General features: G+C 39.9%; 1 protein-coding gene across 6 annotated transcripts in view; it reads left to right on the forward strand.

The window, feature by feature from the left end:
* ZNF423 (zinc finger protein 423) overlaps positions 1–21,387 on the forward strand; it is a 234,640-nt gene that overhangs the window by 141,575 nt on the left and 71,678 nt on the right. For 5 of the 6 annotated variants that reach the window (XM_055726858.1, XM_055726859.1, XM_055726860.1 and 2 more), the window contains one exon: positions 2,722–2,806. The exons of the other annotated variant lie outside the window; for it this stretch is intronic. In XM_055726858.1, coding sequence (XP_055582833.1) covers positions 2,722–2,806 — 85 coding nt within the window. The remainder of the gene's footprint in view (positions 1–2,721; positions 2,807–21,387) is intronic. 6 annotated transcript variants of the gene reach the window in all.

Raw genomic sequence — 21,387 nt, forward strand, 5'->3', positions numbered from 1 at the left:
AGACTCTTTTAGCTTCTCAGAGGCTGGGCGCATTTGTTGTCACCACTTGTGAAGACAGAACTTTAAAAACGGATAACTGACCTAAGACAGAACTTTAAAAACAGATAACTGACCCATTGTTAATGTTCATGAAGCCATGAAGCCATGATGATCATATTCGGTACCACAAATCACACAACCTTGTATTAAAACTAGTGCTCTCCATTTACTGAGAATGGAATCATATTTTGTGATATTCTTTTAGAAAGAATGATTAATGAGCCAAAAAATCAGCTCTTCCATCTCTTGCATATCCATTTGGGTGCTAATCTAGCTATAGTTATTTCGTGGCCTGTATGGGGCCGTTTATTAATATCACTCTATATCTAGTGGGGTACCCTGTCACAAGAGCTGTCATCTCTGTTGAACAGCTCTTTTGCATGAACATATCTTAGCGGAGGCTAAAGATAATACTCAGAGGAAGTCTGAAATCTGTGTCTTCTCTGAGGGGTGGTCACGCCAAGCAGAGTGTTTTATGAGTTTGTGAAATGGTGTAGAGAAGTTCTCACTGAGTCTGTGGCTAAACAAAGACATCCTGTCTCTAGATCTGCTACTAAGTAGCTTTCAGGAGAACCAAAATCGATTTAAAAAATTAATCATTTGTCTGTGTTTAATGTAACTCTAAAGGTTTGAAATAGATTTGAGCTGAGATATTGTCCTTTCTAGCTAGTGACTTAGGGAACCCTCATAACAGAGATAATTGTTGAACAAGACACAGAACTTAGATATGAAGTTTCAAAGAAGAGGAAGGTTTCAAGTTTTAAATGTGACCACATGAATCATTCACTGCCCAACACCATTTTTCTCTTCCAAGATTTTTTGTGTTTTGTTTTGGTTTTAAAGTTAGGAGCCCTCAGCATGTCTATGCCAGTGTGTTTGAGAGAACATGTGTCTGTATGTGTGCTGTGCTCGTCTGCTGGAATAGGTTCCCAAGAAAGAGTGCTGCAGAAATCCAGCTGCTTTTCCATTAACAGCCTTGCTTTCTGAATGGACTCCAGGAGGATACTTTCTTGAGCTGCCTAGGGATAACTAGCCATTCCAGACTATTTCCTTTTCTATGGTTGGCTGTGTCAGGTTTCGGCCAATGGAGTAAAGCCTTCTTCCTATTATCATGTTAATCACCCATTGTTGTTTTAGCCTAGAGAGCCCTGCCTATGTGCTAACACATACTGCGTACAGAATTCATGGAATACGCATAGCATCCATAGACTGGTGCATTTGTTATTATGGTATTACAGCATGTTCATTAACCTCCAGCAGGCTAACTTGTTGCCATTGATGACATGGGAAGTAGTTAAGAAGCTCTTGGCAGCACCTAATTTGTTCTTTCCTCAGCAGGTGCTCGAGGAAATTGGATCCCATGCGCAGAGGGGGTGACAGCAACTCCTCTGTTTAACTCAAAACTTCTGACTTATTACTGCTGTCCTAAAAATGGGATTCTATACCTAGGTGTGGGGCGGAGGCTGTAAGAAAAAATAATGTGTATCTAAAAGTGCACAAAAAATACCTGCAAAACGTTTTGCTTCAAATAAGTTAAGAGGGTGTTTTTAACTGAATTGGGTTTCTCAGTGCTAATGGCTTGGGGTTCTCAGCCATTCCTTGGCTAACTGAGCTTGTGGCCAGTGCGCGGCGATTACACATACATTCTGCTGCCATCCACTCGAGCCGTAAGGATACAGACCGCATGCTCATGCCTAGTGGCAAGTATTGCAGTAGGAGTTATTCTGTAGGAAGAAGTAAGCACAAAAGGACCAATTTTTTCTAAAATGCACATCAAAGGATGTCTATTTAGATAGCATATACCCATGCAGTAAATGAGCACACACATTAGACCAAAGCGCCGTGCTCCTGCTTTGGGAAATAAGAGTTTTTGCAAGTGTACAAAAGCTTAGCAATCATGTTTTATTTTTTTTTCCTAACTTGAATGTCTGACTTGTCAACATACATTTTAATTTCTACAAATGATTTTGTGGATTTTTTCCTGTCATGTTGCACAAGTGTACACACCACTGTCAATCTGAGTGCAAACCCCATTTTCCCTATTTGAATAAATGGTTCATGTAATTGCCTCTTCACACTATCTCCTCACTTCTGCAGCTAAGCTTCCCTGGTATGACTTTGAGATGGAGAAAATACACAATAGATTGCACTAGGAAACAATTCTTTGTGGTAATGCAGTTTTTCCAAGATTTCTGATGGGAGACCATTAGAAAATGTGGTTTTTTCCTTTTGTCCTTCACTTCCCCAAGTAATTATAGGTGTATTGCCTACTGTATTTTGATTTTAACTAAAGATTGATTTTCTTTGAGAAAGTTAATCTTACGCTGAAAACAGAATTTCCTTCCAATGTCTTTTATTTCACTGTGCAGGAATTTTTACTGCAATGGGTTAAATCACATTTTTAAATCTGTTTACGGCTCAAGTACACAATCAGATTTTCATGTACTATCATTTGAAATTTTTAAACTTGAAAATAAAATTTCTCCTCAAGTAGGCTGTTAATTAGAGATTGTATTTATGGTCCCAGAAAAGCCCGACCCAACTTGGTGTCTTGTTAGGGATACGTGAGCAGAAAAGGCCTCAGTGGCGGAAAGTTGAAGCACATAACATGCTATATTCATGATCACACTTGCCTTATGCTACAGTGCAGTTCTCTCTAATCTCTTTTTGGTTATTAAACAGAAAAAGACCTATCAATGCATCAAGTGCCAGATGACCTTTGAGAATGAGAGAGAGATACAAATCCATGTCGCTAACCATATGATTGGTAAGACATTCTTTAAACTAGGCCACTCATTGGCTGCTTGTTTTTTGCTACTCTTTGAAAATCATTATTCTAATAACTTGTTAATATTCATGCTGTAATTTATTTTTTTTATCTTTCAAGGAAAATGATTTTGATGTAATGATTCTTCACTTCAAAGCTTTTTAAATATGTGGTTATAAAAGTGTTACTGCTGAGCTTTTTTCCTTATCCTTTTGAGTCCTCATGTAGCATTTTCATTTATATTAAAATCAAACTTTTGACAGTATCTTCCATTTGATAGCATAAATTTCTCTCTATCCATGTAAAAAGTACTTGCTGGTTGTCAACCACTTAGGAGCAATTATGTTTCAATTTTGTATGTCATGACATTGAATAGATTTAACTGCTAGCATTTTCCCAGCTAAGTGTGGTGAATTCCTGAGGAACATTGTCAAAACAAAACACTTACAGAGTTATTTCAGTGAGGTTTTTTCTTCTTTTCCCAGCAATTCTGGACTTCAGAAAGTTCAACTTTTCAGACATACAAGTGTTTTAAAAATCAGTGCTTGCTGCCTTCTACTACAGTCCTGTCACAAGAGTTTGTAGTAAAGTGTTGTCATCTGATGGGTTGTATTTCTGCTGCAGCTGTATGATTACTTTACTGATGAACTCAAAGAAATGTTTTTGCTGTCTATACAGATGTTATAAATATATGTGTTGGCCCAACAGGTCAGCTTACCTTGATGCATAGACCACAAAGGAGTTACTTACACAGGCCACTGTGGGTATATGTTGGATGAGATTCTTCAAGGACCCTACAGCGTACTCTGTGCATCTCATATGTTCACATGCAGCATTTACCTCCCACAGGCATAATGGTTTTCCTTCAACAATTTTACATTTACGAAACCATCCTCCCGCCAGTGCATGTATGTAACTCCTATTAGCTTTGAAGTGAATTATGCATAAATATCAGAGAGAGAGAAATACAGACTGACACAGTCTTTGCACCCCCACCCCCAAATGGAAAATATACATGTCAGTCACAATAATTCTCATCCGAGAGCCAGGCAGGAACCTCAAGTCAATGTCAAACAGGTTAAGATGAAGATATCTAAAAATGTTTGCTTTTGTAGCAGGTGTTAATGTAATCTCTTGTTTGCAAGCTTGAAGACTGAGATCCTTGTTAATTGGACCATAGTGATTTCATGTAGCTCCCCCCTAGATTTTTTTTTCAAGAAGCCTGAAAGAAAGAAGTCCTTAGGCAAGCTTAGCACTTGTTTCAACTTAATTTGTGATCCAGTAGCTAATAAATACAAAGGTCATCAAGTGCTGAGTTAAGGTTCTGCTTCATTTGAGAGGGGAATTATCTTTCCTTTTGGAAAGATGCAATTTCTTCATTTTCCAGTAACTGATGTGTGAAGTTTATTTATGTATATCCCCAAATTAGTGCTGCCTGGAATAATACACGGTGTATATATATGACATTATAAGGTTCACTATTAGTGCTATTGGAAATCAACAGTGATAGAAGGCATAGGAGGCTGAGAAAGGTGCCGAGCTGCGGTTTGTGAAAACTCTACCTGTTGTTTCCTTGAAGCTGTACATAAGTTATTATACATATTTGGAAGAACTCTGTATAAGTACAAAGATGTATATGGAGTCAGTTCCGTACACCTAGAACATGGTAAATACCAGGACGTGGTAAGAAAATGCATGAACATTCCATTGTGGTGTCATAGCTTGTGTTGCTTTGCTGAGATACAGACTAAGAGCCTTCATTAAGTTCAAGTCATCACTTCATTTTATGGTGCAGTTTGGGAACGAGTGAAGTGTAGACACATAGAGCCAAGCTTCCTCGCACTCTGAGCATCTCAGTTCACAAGGCAGTTGGGCCCCCTCTCCTTCAGGACATGTGACTGCTTCCAAAAAGGTGTTGCCAGCAAGTCTGTTGTTGGTATTTGTGCTTTACTGAGGAGTACTGAAGGCGAAAGAAGAGACTAGATGTCACAGTTTCTGCAGCAATAAATACTGTGCAGATTTTTGGTGTTAATTTGCATAGTGCTGAGTCAGTAATAATAAGGAGAGTGATGGATTGCCTCTTGGGCTTGCTCCTGTGCCCTTTGTTCTAAGCCTGAGAGCCTTGATCCCTTAGTCAGGCCATAGGAGAGATGGACATGTGCGTCCTTACTGCTCAGGCTGGTTTGTCACTTATAAAATAAGGGGTGCAAGAGTTTCCTTTCTCTGTGTTATGCTGAGTCTAGTCAGATGGGCAGAAAGAAGCTAATATAGCTGTTTCTGCAGCCCAGGTCTGTGTCACGGGAGTTGTTAATGTCGTAATTGTCAATTTAAGACCTACAGGTGAGGATTTGTTTGTGCGGGGGGCGTGTGTGGGGGTGTGTGCACTGAGATCCCAGGGTGAACATATGGGTGTTTGGGGAACAGGGGGGAGCTTGTCCTCAGACTGTGACTCCTCAGGAGCCTAGGGTTGGACTCAACGAACTTGTATCTGTCTAAAATTAAGGTATCTGGTTTAATATAGTCATTGAAATGCTGTCTGGGGAAAATGAATGATTGATACCAATCTAAGATAAGAATTTGAGTAGGATAAGCATTTCCAGGGAGAGATTTTTATCTCTCTTTTGAATTTGAAGTGAGCCAAGACAATGAAGTTAGCCGTGACGTGTAATTTTTAGGTAAAAAACCCCATGGCTTTGATAATCCAGGACCTCTCAGCAGCACTTTCTTCTCATACTTTGAGAAACACAAAACCAATAGTTGAGATATCCTAAGCACTTGTTTACAGTTTTATTCTGCTCAAGTGACTATCAACAAAGGAATCCCTGCTCTGTAGCAGTGACACCTCTTAAGTGTCAGTGTCCGTAATATGATTAAAGAATTCAATTATTTCTGATATCGTAGTCTTAAAAAGTGCATATAGTTAGGTTGGCTGTGCCTCCCTCTTCAAGCTCTCAGCTCCTCAGTCTGGAGTCGGAGGCCCTGCTCATAATTCATAGGGGTAGGGGTTTTATTTTTTTCAAAACAGTATGCAGGGAATTTCCAGTGCTACTCCCACAGACCGCTTTGAAAAATTACCCTCCTGCACTCTAGCCCTTCATATCCTGTACACAAACACAGAGGCACACTGGGTCCTGCGCAGGGTCTCTGGGGAAGGAGCAGGCTGGATACATCCCCAGAGGAGGTAAATGGTAGATGTTTTGTTTCATTTTACACTGGGGCCTGTAGGAGGGCTGTAAGCAGCAGAACAGACCTCCTCAGCTGCGGTTAGCCAGGAAGGGATCTGTTTAGAAATGTTTTCAGCCGGCAGGGGGGTTAGGGGTGGAATTTTTCGAAAGCAGAGATCTTTGAAACATTGCACTGATTGGGGCTCCTTTGAAACATTTCCATGCCCACAGAAAGGGGATCCCCCTTTGAAACATTTACAGGCGTTGGGGAGTCCACCTGGGACTATATCAAAAACTTTCAGTAGTTCTTGCTGCCTCTGTACTTGCTTACCTCCTGTTGCGCTGACCTGGCCATGTTTAAAGCTTCTCCCCCTTATCTCCCCACCTACCACAGCCTCTGATGTGCAGCCTCTATTAGATGCAGGGGAGGATGGGCGTACGCAGCCCTGGGCTCTATGGGGGGGCACTGAGCAGCCATGGCAGCAGCCAGCAGCACGGAAATCTGTGCAGCTCCTCCCCAGTGGCTGGGGAGCTATGGAACTTCAGTCTCCACCACAGGGCCACCGCCAAGTCCCCGTGGCACACCAGTGATGGCTGCCCTGGGGAAGGAGCCCCAGCACTCTCCTGTCCCACACTGCCAAGGACCCCCAGCTCGGAGCCCTGCAGAGGGAACATCAGGATTTGGGCCAGGGTTTTCCTACTGGGTTTTTACAGCTGTGCTGTTCCCACAGCCAAGTCGGGTGCCCTAATTAATATTTTTCAGGGTGCAAAAAATTCCACAGACTTGTTGCTCTCCAGGCGGGTCAGGTCACCCAGTATCAAGGGAAAATGCATTTGGATCCATGCTGGGGCTCTCAGCTGTTTGGGTAAGAGAAGCGAATGTAGCAGCGCTTCTCTCTGTCGCTGTTAGATGGGGAATGTTTTCTATTTAATGTTCAAAAAGATGAACAACTGTCCCCACCCTTCTTTCTCCCTTTCTTTAAGGAAGTCTCCTGGCAAACATGCACGGGAAGCTCAATTGGAGTGTAGTTAGGGCTGGAACAGGGAAAATAATGATTCCTGGTCATGCTCTAACACTGGGCTTGCTGCGGGACCTTCCTGCCTCTGGCTGCAGAGGAGTGTGTTTGTGGGCTCGTGAGAGGCTGTCCGGCTCCTCTGAGCTCAACAGAGCGCTTCCCCGGTGCCACTCCTGTCCTTACATGTGCAATTGCCAGTGCTCCCAGTCAAAATTCAGATCTGAATGCCGGTGAGCAGCGAGAGAGGGAGGGGGGCGCAGGCTGGGCAAGTTGCCGTATGTGCGATGTGAAACATGAGGCCCTGTTTGTGCTTTGAGAGCCACTGGGGACAGAAGGGAGTGCTGGAGGGAAGAGTTCCAGAAGTCACATTGAAATTGTTCAGTGGTCTGGTTCTTGGACTGCTGTCTGGGTAAATACTTCCCTGTCTGATGTGACAGGGACAACCAAGTTAAGCCACATGTTTGGAGGAGCAGGTAGAGTTTTGTGAGTACTGCCGTAAGCCGTGGCATGCCGTACATTGTATGTGGTATAGGACTCCAAGTATCTGAATTACCTTGCCTGCCCTTGGAGGTCATGTTTCAAGTTCTGGAAACACTCTGCTAGAATTAAACACAAAGAGGAGGGATAACATGCATCCACAGTTATGTTTCTTTCAGATGCATACAAATATTCTAAACAAAAAATGACCAAATAAAGGTTTGTTATTTTGTTAACATTTAAAAATAACAAAGTAAGTTTGTTGCGCATAAGAGGTTAAACTGTAATAACAACTACAGAAATAATTTTCTAAAAAACAGCAGTTTAGGAAGCTGATTTTATGTTTGAAACAATTAGCGGGTGATACCAAGCTCAAGCAGTAAGATGAAACCAGCAGAGTGGTGAAGAGGTTGAGATAGTATTCAAAGTCAAACATAAACCAATGTATTCCCAGTTATGTTTCCCTTTTCTGTTTAAAAATTGAAGCAGTTTTATCTTTTTATTTAGGAACTCACAGTTTTCATAAATTCAGATCTTAACAAAGTTGCTAACTTATGTATTTCCAAAATAAAAATTCGGACTCTTTTTGAGTGGTCTTGGACTCTTGCCTGTCACAGTAGATTTTAAGTGTGTGTGTATGTGAAAAGGATGTAGGTAAAGACCGTTTTTGCAGAACTGATTTTTACAGATGTGGAAATACTAGCCCTGGGCATCTCTGATGAGGATGTGAAGCATTTCTGGTACTCGGGCCTGATCTTGTGAAGTGCTTTGTTCCTTGTTCTCATTGATTTGGGAGCTGAGGACAGCTAATGCTTCTCACAGTCTCTCTTACAATAAAACATTTTTTTTTTTTCATTAAATAGATGTCAATATTGGAAGAAGGACAGCTTTAATTCTTGTAAAATTCCCATTTTCCTGTGTATTTTGTTTAACACAGTACTTGAATGCCAATTGCTGTAAAGTTTTGAGTGTGCTATTCCGTAAATACATTCCCATCCATTAATATACCATCGTGACATTGTATCCTGAGACAAAACTGTTTAATTCTTGAGGGAAGCTCTTCAGACCTAAGCGCTCATGTTAGTGAAAGCGTATACATGGTAGCAATGATAGTGACATTGTAGAGCACTGTCTTGGTAATAGCTTTCAGGCATTAAGGCAAATAAACATTTGCCAGATTGTTTTTGAAGCATTAGATGCAAATTATCAACAGGAACATATTTCTGGACTGAACAGCTGAATGTGTGAATTAATTATGGACACATTAGGAACTCAAAAATATTTTTTAAACTTTGATGTTTGTAAAGCATATTCCGAGTAATTGCTCTTTTAATGCAGAAATGAAGGTACAACTTGTTTACCCAGTGCTTGCTTCAATATCCAATTCTATGTGGATTTGCCTTAATTAACGATATGTACTAGACTTTCATTTTGCAGTGGCTGGCTATTGTGAAAGAATTTTAGAAAAAAACAGCTAAGTGTACTTATCTTAACAGATGAACAACATAGATGACTTTTCCTCACACACATGAGAACCTTAATCCCACCATGGGCGAGTGCCGCGGGCTGGCTGGAGTCCTGTGCCGCCACCGCTGCAGGAGACTTTGCCCGAGTGGAGCTTGCTGCTGGCTCAGGCTCCTGGGCAAAGGGATTTGCTTACACCAGTAGGTCCTCATGTTATTTTGTCCAAATCTAAGCCCTGGGTTTCTATTTTTTTAAAAAAATATATATGATTTTTAGCGTTAAGCACTTGTGCAAGTAGTTAAATAACATTATGATGAGTATAGTGTACAAAAGGCTGGAAATGTTTCATTTCGAAAGCCACACTCTAACAGTATACTCACAGTGAAAGCCAAATTGCTAACAGGGAGAAGAAGCTCTGTTTATTTTATTATAAACAATATTGGCCTTTAATATAATCTATTACTTAATTGCTTTCTTACTTAGGAACTGGTTTCATAACGTTACGTTTTTACTGTCCCTTCCTTTCTAAGGCTGGAAAATTAATTACCCAAAATCTTAATAATTTTATCCTGTCATACTGTGCTGATGTGGCCTCCTGCAATTGTTATCTATGCATATTTGTTCATACAAATCACTCCGTTTCATGAGCATGTATTTTGTTTTGCTTGTTTATCTGCCAGGAAAGAAATAACATTTCCCTTAATGTATTCATTCACATATTCCTTTTGCATTTTTCATTTCATTTACAACTTGGTAATAGTGGTTCAGTTTTCACTGACATTTTTATAGCTGCTATGACAACATTCCTGTTTTGCATGATACATGCATAATCGGCTATGATCACAGTTTTACATTGCTTTCATTCTTTCTTAACTGTGTTAAGATTCCTTACAGCCTCTAAACTCAATTTTCATATGCAGTTGTGATTACACCTGTTTAAACATTTTCCTGGTAGTTTCATATTTATTCATAAAGAGAGCAGTTGATAAAACACCTTTTCTGCAATCAGTCTGAGTTTTAAGTGTGATGTTTCTTCAAAGTTATCATTAGCAAGCACCTCAATCTATTCCCAGCCTTTCAACATCAGTTAGGCAGGGTGGCAAAAAATGCTGTCTTTCAGTAAACTTTGCCCTGTGTAGCAGAGATTTTTCTGAATGTGTAACTTGTTCTTCATTTGTATTAATGCTATTAACCTTGAAAACTGTTGTATGTTTGTATTTAAGAGTCTGCAGAGATGCTTTCTGCCTGTTTCTCAGATATTTTATATGCCAGCACCCCTCTGTGTCCTACTTTTGAGGAAAAAACACCAGAATATTTCTTGGGGGTGGGAGAGGGAGCAAACCTCCATCATTTCTAGGTGTAGTCTTCAGACATTGTACAAATAATGTTTTCAGAAAGTTGTTCTCCTCATGTGAATTGTGGGACTAATGTCTGTATCAGTTCTGTCTTAAAATCTAGGTGTGGATGATTTCTTCACGGGAGCTTATTAACAGATAAAGGTTTTATCTGGAGAAAGTAGCTGTTACTGCCATTTCTTATTTGCCAAACAAATGTCTTGGTTTGGAGACATCAGGTACCAATACTACCTTTCTTGAGTGACAGAAAGCTTTGTACCTTTTTGTGAAAGATAGCTGATAAATGGGAAGTGAATAAGGAACAAAGAAATTAATGTTTAGTTCATATACCAATACTGGGTTAGTTAGGAATTAGCTTAGACAGAGTTATAAAATACTCTTCTTACCTCTTGGAGGAAACCTAGAGAAGGTTCCAGGCTGTTTCCAGTCATAGAAAAATGGGAAAAGAAAGTATACAATATTAGTAAACTATAGTTAAATTCTTTTTCTACGCATAAAATTCTGGATTTCATTCTTTCTGAATATCTGTTCCAAAATTCAGCAGTTCTGAGCATTGGACCTAAAATGTTTATTTTTCTTTTTATTATGGAACACACTCTGGTTTTGAATCAGTAAGGGTACTGGCGTACATATGCTGAACCCTAACTAGTTATCAGAGAAAAATGGTTTGTGTGTGTTGTGTTAAAGGTCCAGATTTGTTCCTCCTGTTACTTGGTTGACTTCAAAGAGAGACAATTGGCCCATTGCCTTTAATCATAGTTCAAACTGAACGGCTTCCTTAACCTTGGGGAAGATTTAATCTGGCCTCCTAGAACAAGAGGTTACCAACTGACATGGCCCTTAAACAAACCCTATTTCTGTTTTTTCATAGGTGGCTGGCAAGTAAAATCAAACACAGCCCTCCCTGTGTGCTCTGCCTGATTGGTGTACTGGCACCTTTTTTCTTTTTTTTTTTCTTTTTTTTTTTTTTTTTTCCCCATTTGTGGAGGACATCTTTTCTGCCCTGATGTTCTTTACAAGTGATCCCCATGAAGGAAGCCCATATAAATTATTTAAATGCTTTTACCTTTTTTCGATGTCTCAAGGCTCCTGCCACAGATAAAGCCTTTGCACGAATGGTCTCTGTCATTTGCACCAGATGCACTTGCTTGCTTGCCTAGCAAGTTTTTGTCACAAGCTCCTTTTTGTTCAATTTATTAGTAACTTTTGGTGCTTTGGACCTCTGTAAGAATCAGGAGGCTTTTAACTGAATATATTGACTTGGCAGATTCATTGTGTGCCATTTAAAAAATTAAGTTTCTTTAATTAAAAACGAAAAACCTTACCATTCTTGAGACAACCAATAACCACCGTGTGATTACACAGTACACCTGAGGAAGAAGACTTCAGGTTGTCCCTGTCAGACTGCCCTGCAGTAACGTCAGACTTAAAAGAACTAGCAAATCATTACTTTATAAATAATAAAAAAAAAAAAATTGTCCTGCCACAACTGAAAAAAACACGTGTATGAATACCATGGTCTTCAGAAGACAGAGCTCCATAGCAGGCCAAAACACCTCACTGGTTGTGGTGTTTTCCATAGGCATCTTTGTCACAAATACACTCTCTCCTTCCTCTCTGCTGCTTTGTTTTTTGTGGTTTGTCCTGCTGGCACAAACCCAGGGACACACAGGGTGAACGAGGTGCTGACCCCATGGGGAGGAGCTGAACCTTTTAACCTCCTACTTTCTGTAGGAACAGGCCAAAGCCAATTTGGTCTGATGTTTCCTCGTTTTGCACCTGCTGAATTGGTGGAGAAGAAGACTACAAAAATGGCATTGCAGGTAGGAAGTACGTAGCACATTTCTGATGTGTATAAATTGCTACTTCAGTCAATCATAGTCCGCTTGAGATTTAATCCTGCCTTCAGATGCTCATCATCCATCGTCTAGTGGACAGCCAAGGGCCTTAAAAAAATGACCAAATCTTGTGAACGTTGTGAGTGTAACTTTGAGGTGTTTAGATTTTATGATGAGATATATCTTATTCTGTATTCACAAGCAAGTATTTTAGCATGGTTTTAGCTAGGCAGATCCATTGGTTTTAGGATTTTAGGTAGAGTTTTGGTAGAGTTTGGGTGTTTTAAAGAATCAGCATCAACTAGCACCACTGGTATGTCCTCAGCTGTTACGTTTTGCACACAGCAGCTATCAGATATTATTGGGGTATGGACAAATATTTCTTAAACCCCATGACTTTAAGCTATATCCAGGAATAAATATTGGCAACAAAAGTTAAATGATGAAACCTCATGCAATGAACAGTAACTGAATCAAGCTGGGCCGGATATAGCTAGATGAAATTGAAGGGAAGAAAGTATTCCAGTTACATTTTCTCCTTTTTTAACTTTCTGGTTAAGAATTTTCCTTTTATTTCTTTTTTTTAATTTTTTTTTTTAAAACAAACAAAAAGGAAAGAAGACAATAATAATAAAAAAAGGATAGAGCAACTTTTGTCCTTTTGATTCAGTATTTATTCTTAAATTCTAGGATTTGGGGGGAAAACAGGAAACAAAACAACCCTCCTTACACCTTTAAAATGTTTTAAAGCTGTTAATAGCTATGCCTTCACTTGCAGAAGAACATCAATGGAGACAAGTTCCTTTGGAGGCTAATTCTAATGTGCCAGAAACTGAAATCAACAATGTCTGTGTTAAACCTGAATGATGAACTTTCAAGGGATGGGGGATTTAAATTGAGATGTTAGTTGCTTGGTTAGTTTGCTTTATATTCCATTTGGAAATCTAAAGGGAGAATGCTATGGTTTTTTAATCTAAGCCTTTTAAAGTTATATATCCTTTGACTTAGTTCAACAAAGAAAAATTTGAAAAATACAATGAAAAAGCAATCTATAACTTTTTTTCCTTGTAATTACAATAATTCAAAAATAATGGCCTGAAATTTAATTCTGTAGGTCCTTTTAAAATTTTCTTTGTCTCTTAAAAAAAAAAGGAAGGATATTGTACTACCCCATAGTTATACAGAAATCCAATACTACAAAAATACTTAAGGTATCGGGAAAGTTAAATGTGTTATTAGAGCATTATTAAAAGGAAAGCTGGCTTCTTTTCATGTTTTCACTGAAATTTGTGAGGACTGGTGGTATTTTTTGGTGTGTTAACAGTGTTAACACCCATTCTCAGGGCATCTAATGCCCAGGTACCCATCATACTCTTTGATTGTGGGAGATTTTCATGCGTAAGAGTTCACCTTTGGGTCCCAAAGAGTCCATGTCGAGTTGTTGTGGGGAAAACTCACAATGTATTTTCTCAACAGCCTGTTTTGGAACAGAAATGTGCAGTTGCTTGCAAATGCTTCACTGCCAGGCAGCTCAAGATGGTGAAGGTTTGCGGTTCTGAAGTTCAGTGCAGACTTTTCTTGTAAACTATTAACTGCTGAGTGGTTTGTGTTTTGTGCACTAGTAGTCCCTGCAATCTAGTTTGCAACTTTGAAGAAAGGAGACATTTGTCACGCAGGCTAGGAGGCCAGATTTCATGTAACACAGAGGTGTGGGTCTGTTACCTCTAGAACTGTGACTTAATACTCTATTAACACCTGAGTATATTGAGGTTTGTTTTTCCACTCAGTGGAAATACTATTAGACCATAAATGTACAAGGTGTAATTATATCTATCTTGTGTCTTCATTCTTGTTTGAACATGACTTGCTAGGAAAAAAACTCGAGAGACCCAAAATACTTGTATTAAATGGCCTAGTCAAAGAGTTTTCCCGGTTTCCTAAGGCTTAGACCAGGAAGTGGCTGCCATTTGCAGGCTAGCAATACAGTAAAAGCACATCATTGTACACAACATTTTATTTGGACAGCTGCATAAAAATGGCAACACACTGTGAAATCCATTAACAGCAAAACATGTTAAATTCAGCAAAATGCATCTCATGTGGAACACTGAATAAGAAATTATAGTCTGAGTTTTACTAGCTGGTTATCAGAGTCTGTCTTGAATGAAGAAAATTGAATTTTTTCCATGCGTCTGCCTATAATGACAGTGAACACTGTACAGTGGATTTTGAAACTAGTGCACACCTGTAAATTCTTGCCTCACAGACTTTTCAGCAAGTTTTTCCCAAAACTGATCTTAATATCCACGAGTAGCCTAAGAGGGCAGTTTCCACTCATACAAGTAGCTCTTACTGGCATGTTGGGTCCCACTTCTGCTCACTAGCATTCCTCAATTCTAAAACATTTGTGTGGGTAGGTTTTAGGGGATGTAGGAGTAAGAGCTCAAACTAGGAGTAGGTGGATCCTTCCCCCTTTGCCTCCCTGCTGGTGCCAGCAAGGACTGCAGTCTTGACAATCAAGCGTAGGTCCTTTGGCTTTTGTGGAATTTCCATGGGTAGATTTTGCTGTGCATGAAGTAAGACTTTTCAGAGTTAATCAAATAGCATTTAAAAATTCAAAAAACCTCTTGCGAACTATTTTGCATTTCTATTGTTCATAGTGTTTAACTATGAAATGTTGCTCATCAAGATAGGATGCCATTTAGTATTCTGGTAGAGAAAGAAAAAATGAGTTTACTCTTGCCTGGTAGAAGATGAAACAGCCATGTTAACTTTAGCTCTAATCATGAGATTAAAAGTCTAATGGGGAATAATATCATTTTCAGTCTTCAAAGCCAGCATCAATGACCTTTGGAGAGTTTTAACTTCAACAACCTAACGGTTTCTCTTCTAGAAGATGCAAAACCCAGTCTTTTTCTTGTAAAGGAAAGGAAAAGTTGATGGATGAAGGTGAGTGCAATTAACCGTATGCTGCAGCAGGTTAAACGACTTTTCATTATATTCAGTACAACTTGTGAGAGGTTGTTTCCAGGCTTTATTGTCCAAGTCACTAGCTGCTCTGAAGGGGGGAAATAAATCCAAGGAGGAGCCACGGGGCTAGGGGACAGCGTGGGGGTAGCCCCACTCCTCCACCCAGCTGGTCCGTGGTGGCGGTGGCTATTGGCAGCAGGGCTGAGTGCGCACGCTGCTCGCCCTGAACAGGTTTGCTGTCTTTTGGGGCTTGCATCCCGTGTAAGAGTGCTGGAATTTCTTGTTTCAGTTCCTGTTTGCTGCGTTTGCGAGCTCAGGCTGTTGCTCTTTTGCCAAGCTGGCGGCACGCGGGGGTGACTTCCTGCACAGGGGATGTAAAAGCGATTCTCTGATTCTTCCTCTGCAGCCATCGGGAGATAAAAGCCAGGACATCGAGGACTGCAAAGAGGGAGCCAAATTATATTTATAATATTAAAGTGAGTGCATTTGTGGTTTTGCCATTCTCCAGGGTTTTTCATAAGTAGAAAAACATGAATTAGCATTTTCCATTTCCATATATTGACTGGAAAAATAGCCTGCTCTCAATTAAGACCTATAGCTTTTGGGATGTATGCAACAATTTTATAAAATATTTACAGCAAAATTTGCATTTTACATGGTATTATAGTTTTTCTTGTGTTTAGTAGAAAGGACTTAGGCCTAAGAGAGGAATTCCATCCAGCGTACCAAAAGGGAAATAAATCTAAAATTAGATTGTTAGTATTCACAACAAGGAATGTCCAGCGCTGACTGTTACCTTCATAATTATCGAAGGTCACTTTCCCCACCAGCTATTTGTTACAGCTGCTCTAAGGACTGTGCTCCCTATGCGGAGCTATGACTATCCCTTTAAAACTGTCTTTGGAAGCGATTGGAGCTTTGTGCTAGACAGATAAGTAGAACATTTTTTACCAAATGTAAATGCGCGCTGTAAAGAACATCGCTATTTCCTGGATAATTTGCAGTTGTATATTTTATGTTAATTTCACCGAAAATATTGCACCCCTGCCAGGTTTAGTAGAGGCTCACTGTGATATGAATAATTTCTAACGAATCATTTTTTTTTCTTCATTTAAGATTTGGCACCTTTTTAAGATTTTAATAATAGCAACAAGGAGGAAGATTTAGAACAAGTGAAACATTAGAGCCAAAGAAATTCACATTGAGAGCAAATGTAAAATAGCAAGAATAATTACATGGAAAACAGTTTCCACAGATGTTTTTCCTTGTAATGTAATAACTATTTACTAAACTGTTTATTTTAGGCCCTTGGTTTACAATAAAATATTTATACATGCTCTGCTGTAATAAAAAAATATTGACAAAATACTATAGAGATTTTTAAAAGACAATTAGTATTTCCCTGTCTGGAATGTGAACACAAGAGAAGCAGTGCCAGCCCTTGCCACGCTCGCTGAGAGGAGATGGGGGTTATCAGCAGTAGCCCTTTTGGGTTTGTCAGTGTTTGACTTGGCTAACCAGGAGGCTCCGGACTTGTGGCAAATCAGATTGTAACTTACTGAAGAACATGAAAGTTAACATTCGAAAGACTGTGGAAACATGCTTTTCCACTTCATTTCAGTAAGAAAAACTTTATTCCGTTCCTGACATATACAATAAAGTTATGTCCTGTCTAAGCAAAATGTGCTGCTTTAGGAGGGGGTTTAAAGTTCAAGATGCCAGAGTCCTGAATCTTGTGCTTAAGAACTGGTGTGGTACAGTGACTTCTCTCAAGTATTGCCTGTGGCACGTTTAAAGCTATTGCTTTGTCCTGACTAAGCCATATCTGTCATACACCTAATTCATAAAGTTACTCACATGCCCATAGAGTGTGTACGCTGTGTTACACAGGGGCTACCTGCACCTATGCAGATACAGCAGCATCTCAGGGTACTGACATAAATTCAGCAATATTGAAATGGCTACATATTCTCTTTCCATGCATAATCTTAAAATGTCTGTTGTTCTGTTCATGAATATATAGAAGAAACTTTACTTTCAGGTGTCTATGGCCTTACCTTTCAAAACCTTGAACACAGGGTAGTATCCCATAAGGAACTTCACTTCCTCTGCCTGCCAGTTTCATAATGAAGGATTGTACTTTTCTTTCTTCAGAAGTAGTTGTACATCTTTTACTTAACACCAGACTCCTGGCACACTTTAGAAAGAGGCCTCCAGGACAAAAGAGAAGATACTTGTAATTTCAGGGAGAAAGGCCCTGCTGTCTGTCTGTGTTTGAGCACCACCACCATGTTAGAGGAACCTGAAGTCTAAAGTGTGAGTAAAGACTGCATGGCTGGGTCTGAACACCCAACGTTTGGGAAGCAGGAAGGTTTCAATATCTAGATCTGAATCCATATTTCACAGTTCAGGCTCTACTTTCAAGTAGACGATTCCCTTGAGTTTCCGTGCTAGCAAGTTGTGAGCTTTATCATTGCAGAGGAAACAGAGTAGCTGCGTTGTGAAATGATTTGAAAAATGAATTTCAAATATACCTAGGAACCTATTTTCTTTGTGAAACTAATAACACTCACCTGTTTGAAAATCAGCGGTGTGATTGACTATGCAGATTTTTGTCGTGCTGGGTTATAACATGCACAAAAAAAGAACAGAGCAGAGCAGAAAGCGGCAAGCATGAGAACTAAAACTGAACAAAAGAGGGAGCTAAGAAATCTAAAATGTTCAGTTTTAAGGCAGAATAATCATGGTTACCAGATGCCTTTTGTTGTAAACAGGCTTTTTTTCCATGGTTGACTCTTACATAGAGGCCAACGCACACAAGAAGCTCGTGAGCCTCGTGCCATGCCATGCGAAACCACCACGTCCCTTTCCCATGGTTTGCCCTTGTGGAACTTAGCCTCACTGGCTTTTTGATAATTAAAAATTGGCTTTCCCTATGGAAGTCTGGATAATTTAATATCAAACTTACAATAAGAAAAATAGATGGTGTAGTATGTCAATATTTTCTGTAAATTAAACCAAAGTTGGGTTCTTAGCTTTTAGCCTTTTGCTACCTTTCCGCCTATGAAATGTTGACACATCGCAGAGGGCTGCCAGGTTATGCAATTATTTCAGTGCAGCTCCTTTTGAGTCATCAGTAGGGTCCAAAGCTAGCATTAAGGAAAACAAAGGAATTTGTGCTTGGAAGTCAGCATTGCCCTGCACACACAATTTTTTTTCCATTTTTTTTTTTCAAGGACTATGTTATTGTGTAAGTTAATGATTTTGTTTTTAAGTTATATTCTCAGGGGCATGGGCATCCAGAATAATCAAGGATGTCCTTTTAATACTGATCCTGTGCAATGTTAGGTCTCTGATGGAAAAATTGGACCGATTACAGGGTTAGGGCCTTGGATTAACCCCTGCTTGGGAGAAGTGTTGATTTCCTGATGCTGAATGTATTTGTAAATTGATACATGTTACCTATGTGTAAATTAGTTCAAGTGAAAGTAAATTAGCTTGTTCCCTTCCCTCCTGCCTTTGAAAAGGCCACTGAATGTTTATCATAGTAGAAGCCATTATATTTGTTAGTAATTTTGAAAATGAAGTGCACCTGCCACTGTTCCGCCCTTCACTGGCTGAGCCCAGCTCACCTGCTTGGCCCTCCCTGCTTCCCGTGGCTGCTGGCTGGGCAATGGACACAGGTCTCGCCCCCGCCCCCGGAAAGCTCAGGGCGCAGTTCTCTGCCTCTAGCCCAAATCGGATGTCTCTTGGACTGAAGTGGGAGTCCTGCATGTATGTAAATCAGAAATGTGGGGTGCTGTATCCACTGTGTGGGTCTGAGGGGAGGGCATGTTTTGGCATTGGGAATTGCTTTGGGGTTTTTGGGGGGGGCTGTGGAGAGGAGTTTAGCAATTTTGCACTTAAATTGGGCAATGTTATCAGTACTTCTGCATGGAAAAGTAGCATATTAAGAGAGGTAGATAAAGGAGAAGAGCAAGAAGGCACATGTGAAGGAGGACTGTGGAAGGAGTTCTTTTTCCTCTTTTGAAAATCCACGTGGTACGAGTTATAATGTAAGCCTTTTCAAACGTTCTCTAAAAACATTCACCTAGAATCCTTGGTATACCACTGCATGTAATGAAGCAACTGGCAGAGTGTATTATTTTAATAAAGTGTTGGCTGTTAGTGTCTCTCATACTGGATCAGGAAAGGAGTTCAGAGGAACAGATACTGCTGAAGAATCTGTCTCCAATTTTCCCTTGGAACTGCACTTCAGGGTTTTTAAAGGTTTATGTATTTAACAGTGCAAATCTTCATTTTAGCTTTTCATTTGCTGCTCAGGATTTTTATTAATTTTGCAGTGTTCATTTAAGTTGATCCAGCCCTTTGTATCATTTCCAGCTTGAAATATTAGTTCAGAGATAAGCTTTGTTATTAAATGCTTAATCTTGAACACTTGTCTTATTTGGTAAGAATTATCTCTGAGAAGTAGGCAAAGAGAAGTTGACTGCTGTGGTTTTAAAGCAGCTGTAACTGGAGTAGCCCAAGTACTAGTTTACAAAGGTTGGCATCCCTTCAGTTTGCCATCGCAGCAGCTGGACTTCATTAAGTGCTGGTGTTAATTACTGGGAGGGTGTTGGTTCAGTATGCATGCAGCAACACTTGGGGTGACACACAAAACAGGAAAAGGGTCACCTTGAAATAGAAGCTTTAAAAAAAAAAAAAACCAAACAAAAAAAACCCCAACAAAACAGGGCTGCCACTAATTTTGTAACTGCATTTAGTTCACTTATGCTGCAAACAGTGAAATAAGCACTACCGTGTGGTCATAAGGAATGTCTTAATTGCTTCTGCCATTGATGAGGCTAGGAAGGAATGTAGGCACAGTGCTGGGCTAACTTGCCCCGTAATAAAGGAAGATGTTAATGTCATATTTTCTATGTGTGTGGCATGAAAGAGAGAGGGAAAATTCTTTTTGTATTCTCCAGAGTTTTCGAGCCATATACATTATGGTTTGAGGAGGAATTATTAATAATTTCTTATACTGTAAATAGTATTCTGTGGAGAAAACCTGTTAAGGGCTTGTATCTGAGGAATGTTTAGGGGATGAATGTCATGGAGAATAACATAAAACATGTGGCAGCATAAAACAAGTATTGCTTGGAAATGTTGTGTCCTAAAGCTGATGACATTCAGACAAAGCGGGCCAAGTCCAGCCCTGGTGTAAGCAGCTAATGGTGCACCCAGCCCAGTATCCCACCACCGGCTTAAGCAAAAGCTAATTTTTATCCCTGCCTTTTGCCTGGCAATTGCCTGGATGCAGGAGCCGGGCACCCAGGCTGGAAGGGGTGTGTGTGAGGACGTTGGAGGAGAATTAGGTTATTACATTTCCTCCTTAATTCTTCATCAGGGCTGCCGCCTGTATTTTCTACAAAAAAATCAATGCATTCTGATTCTGTAATTTCCCATGGTGCCTCGCCGGGTGCGCGGTGTGCCGTGGGAGGTGACATATCCGGTCATGGCAGCTTGAACTCTTTTTTCCAGTGAAAGAATTCATTGGAATTTCACAACCTTTGCATGCTTTTGTGAAAACACTCATTTGTGTTTGCGCCAACCTGCTAATGGCGGATGCCGGGGCTTGTGAATCCCACCTACATTCGGTGCTCGTTATGGCATGGAATGTGCCGTTAATAATGCATCTGTGAAACTCAGCTGCGAGGGAGCCAAGTAATTATCCCACCGTAGCGTTCCCTGCTTCAGTGTCATCACAACTGGGGCTTCATTAAAAGTCCTAACAGTAGAGATGTTGTGTGGTGCAGCCTGTATATATATTTTTTCATTTAAATTATCAGCAATGCCATGGCTCAGAGGTAATTTGACTTTTTGAAACCGTGGAGCCCCTGTGAATTTCCTTCCTCCTCTCCCTCTCGCTGCCGCACCAGCTGATCAGCCCCAGAAGAACAAAAGGTTTATCTGAAGCTATGAAGCATATATTCACCAGCTTCTGGCGTCTAGATAAAAAAAAAAAAAAAAAAAATCAAAGTACTCCATTGAACATGTTAATACTGAGCAAAATGCACACAGCCAGATACTAAACCTTTACAGGGATTTAGGCATTTGAAAAGTGATACTCTGATCAGGTCTTGAGTTAGTTTCCTTAGCATAAAGTAAAGTAGAATCATAAAATATAGGTTTTTAAATAAATGGAAACCTTAACGTTTCCCCCCCTTTTGTTTTATTTCTTTGTCTGGTTTCTGTCAGTCAGTCAGTCAGTAACAAAATCTTGGGCAAAGGTATGCTATAATGGAAGTATTT

Source organism: Falco cherrug, chromosome 14, assembly GCF_023634085.1.
Source record: "Falco cherrug isolate bFalChe1 chromosome 14, bFalChe1.pri, whole genome shotgun sequence".
In the NCBI taxonomy this organism is placed as follows: domain Eukaryota; kingdom Metazoa; phylum Chordata; class Aves; order Falconiformes; family Falconidae; genus Falco; species Falco cherrug.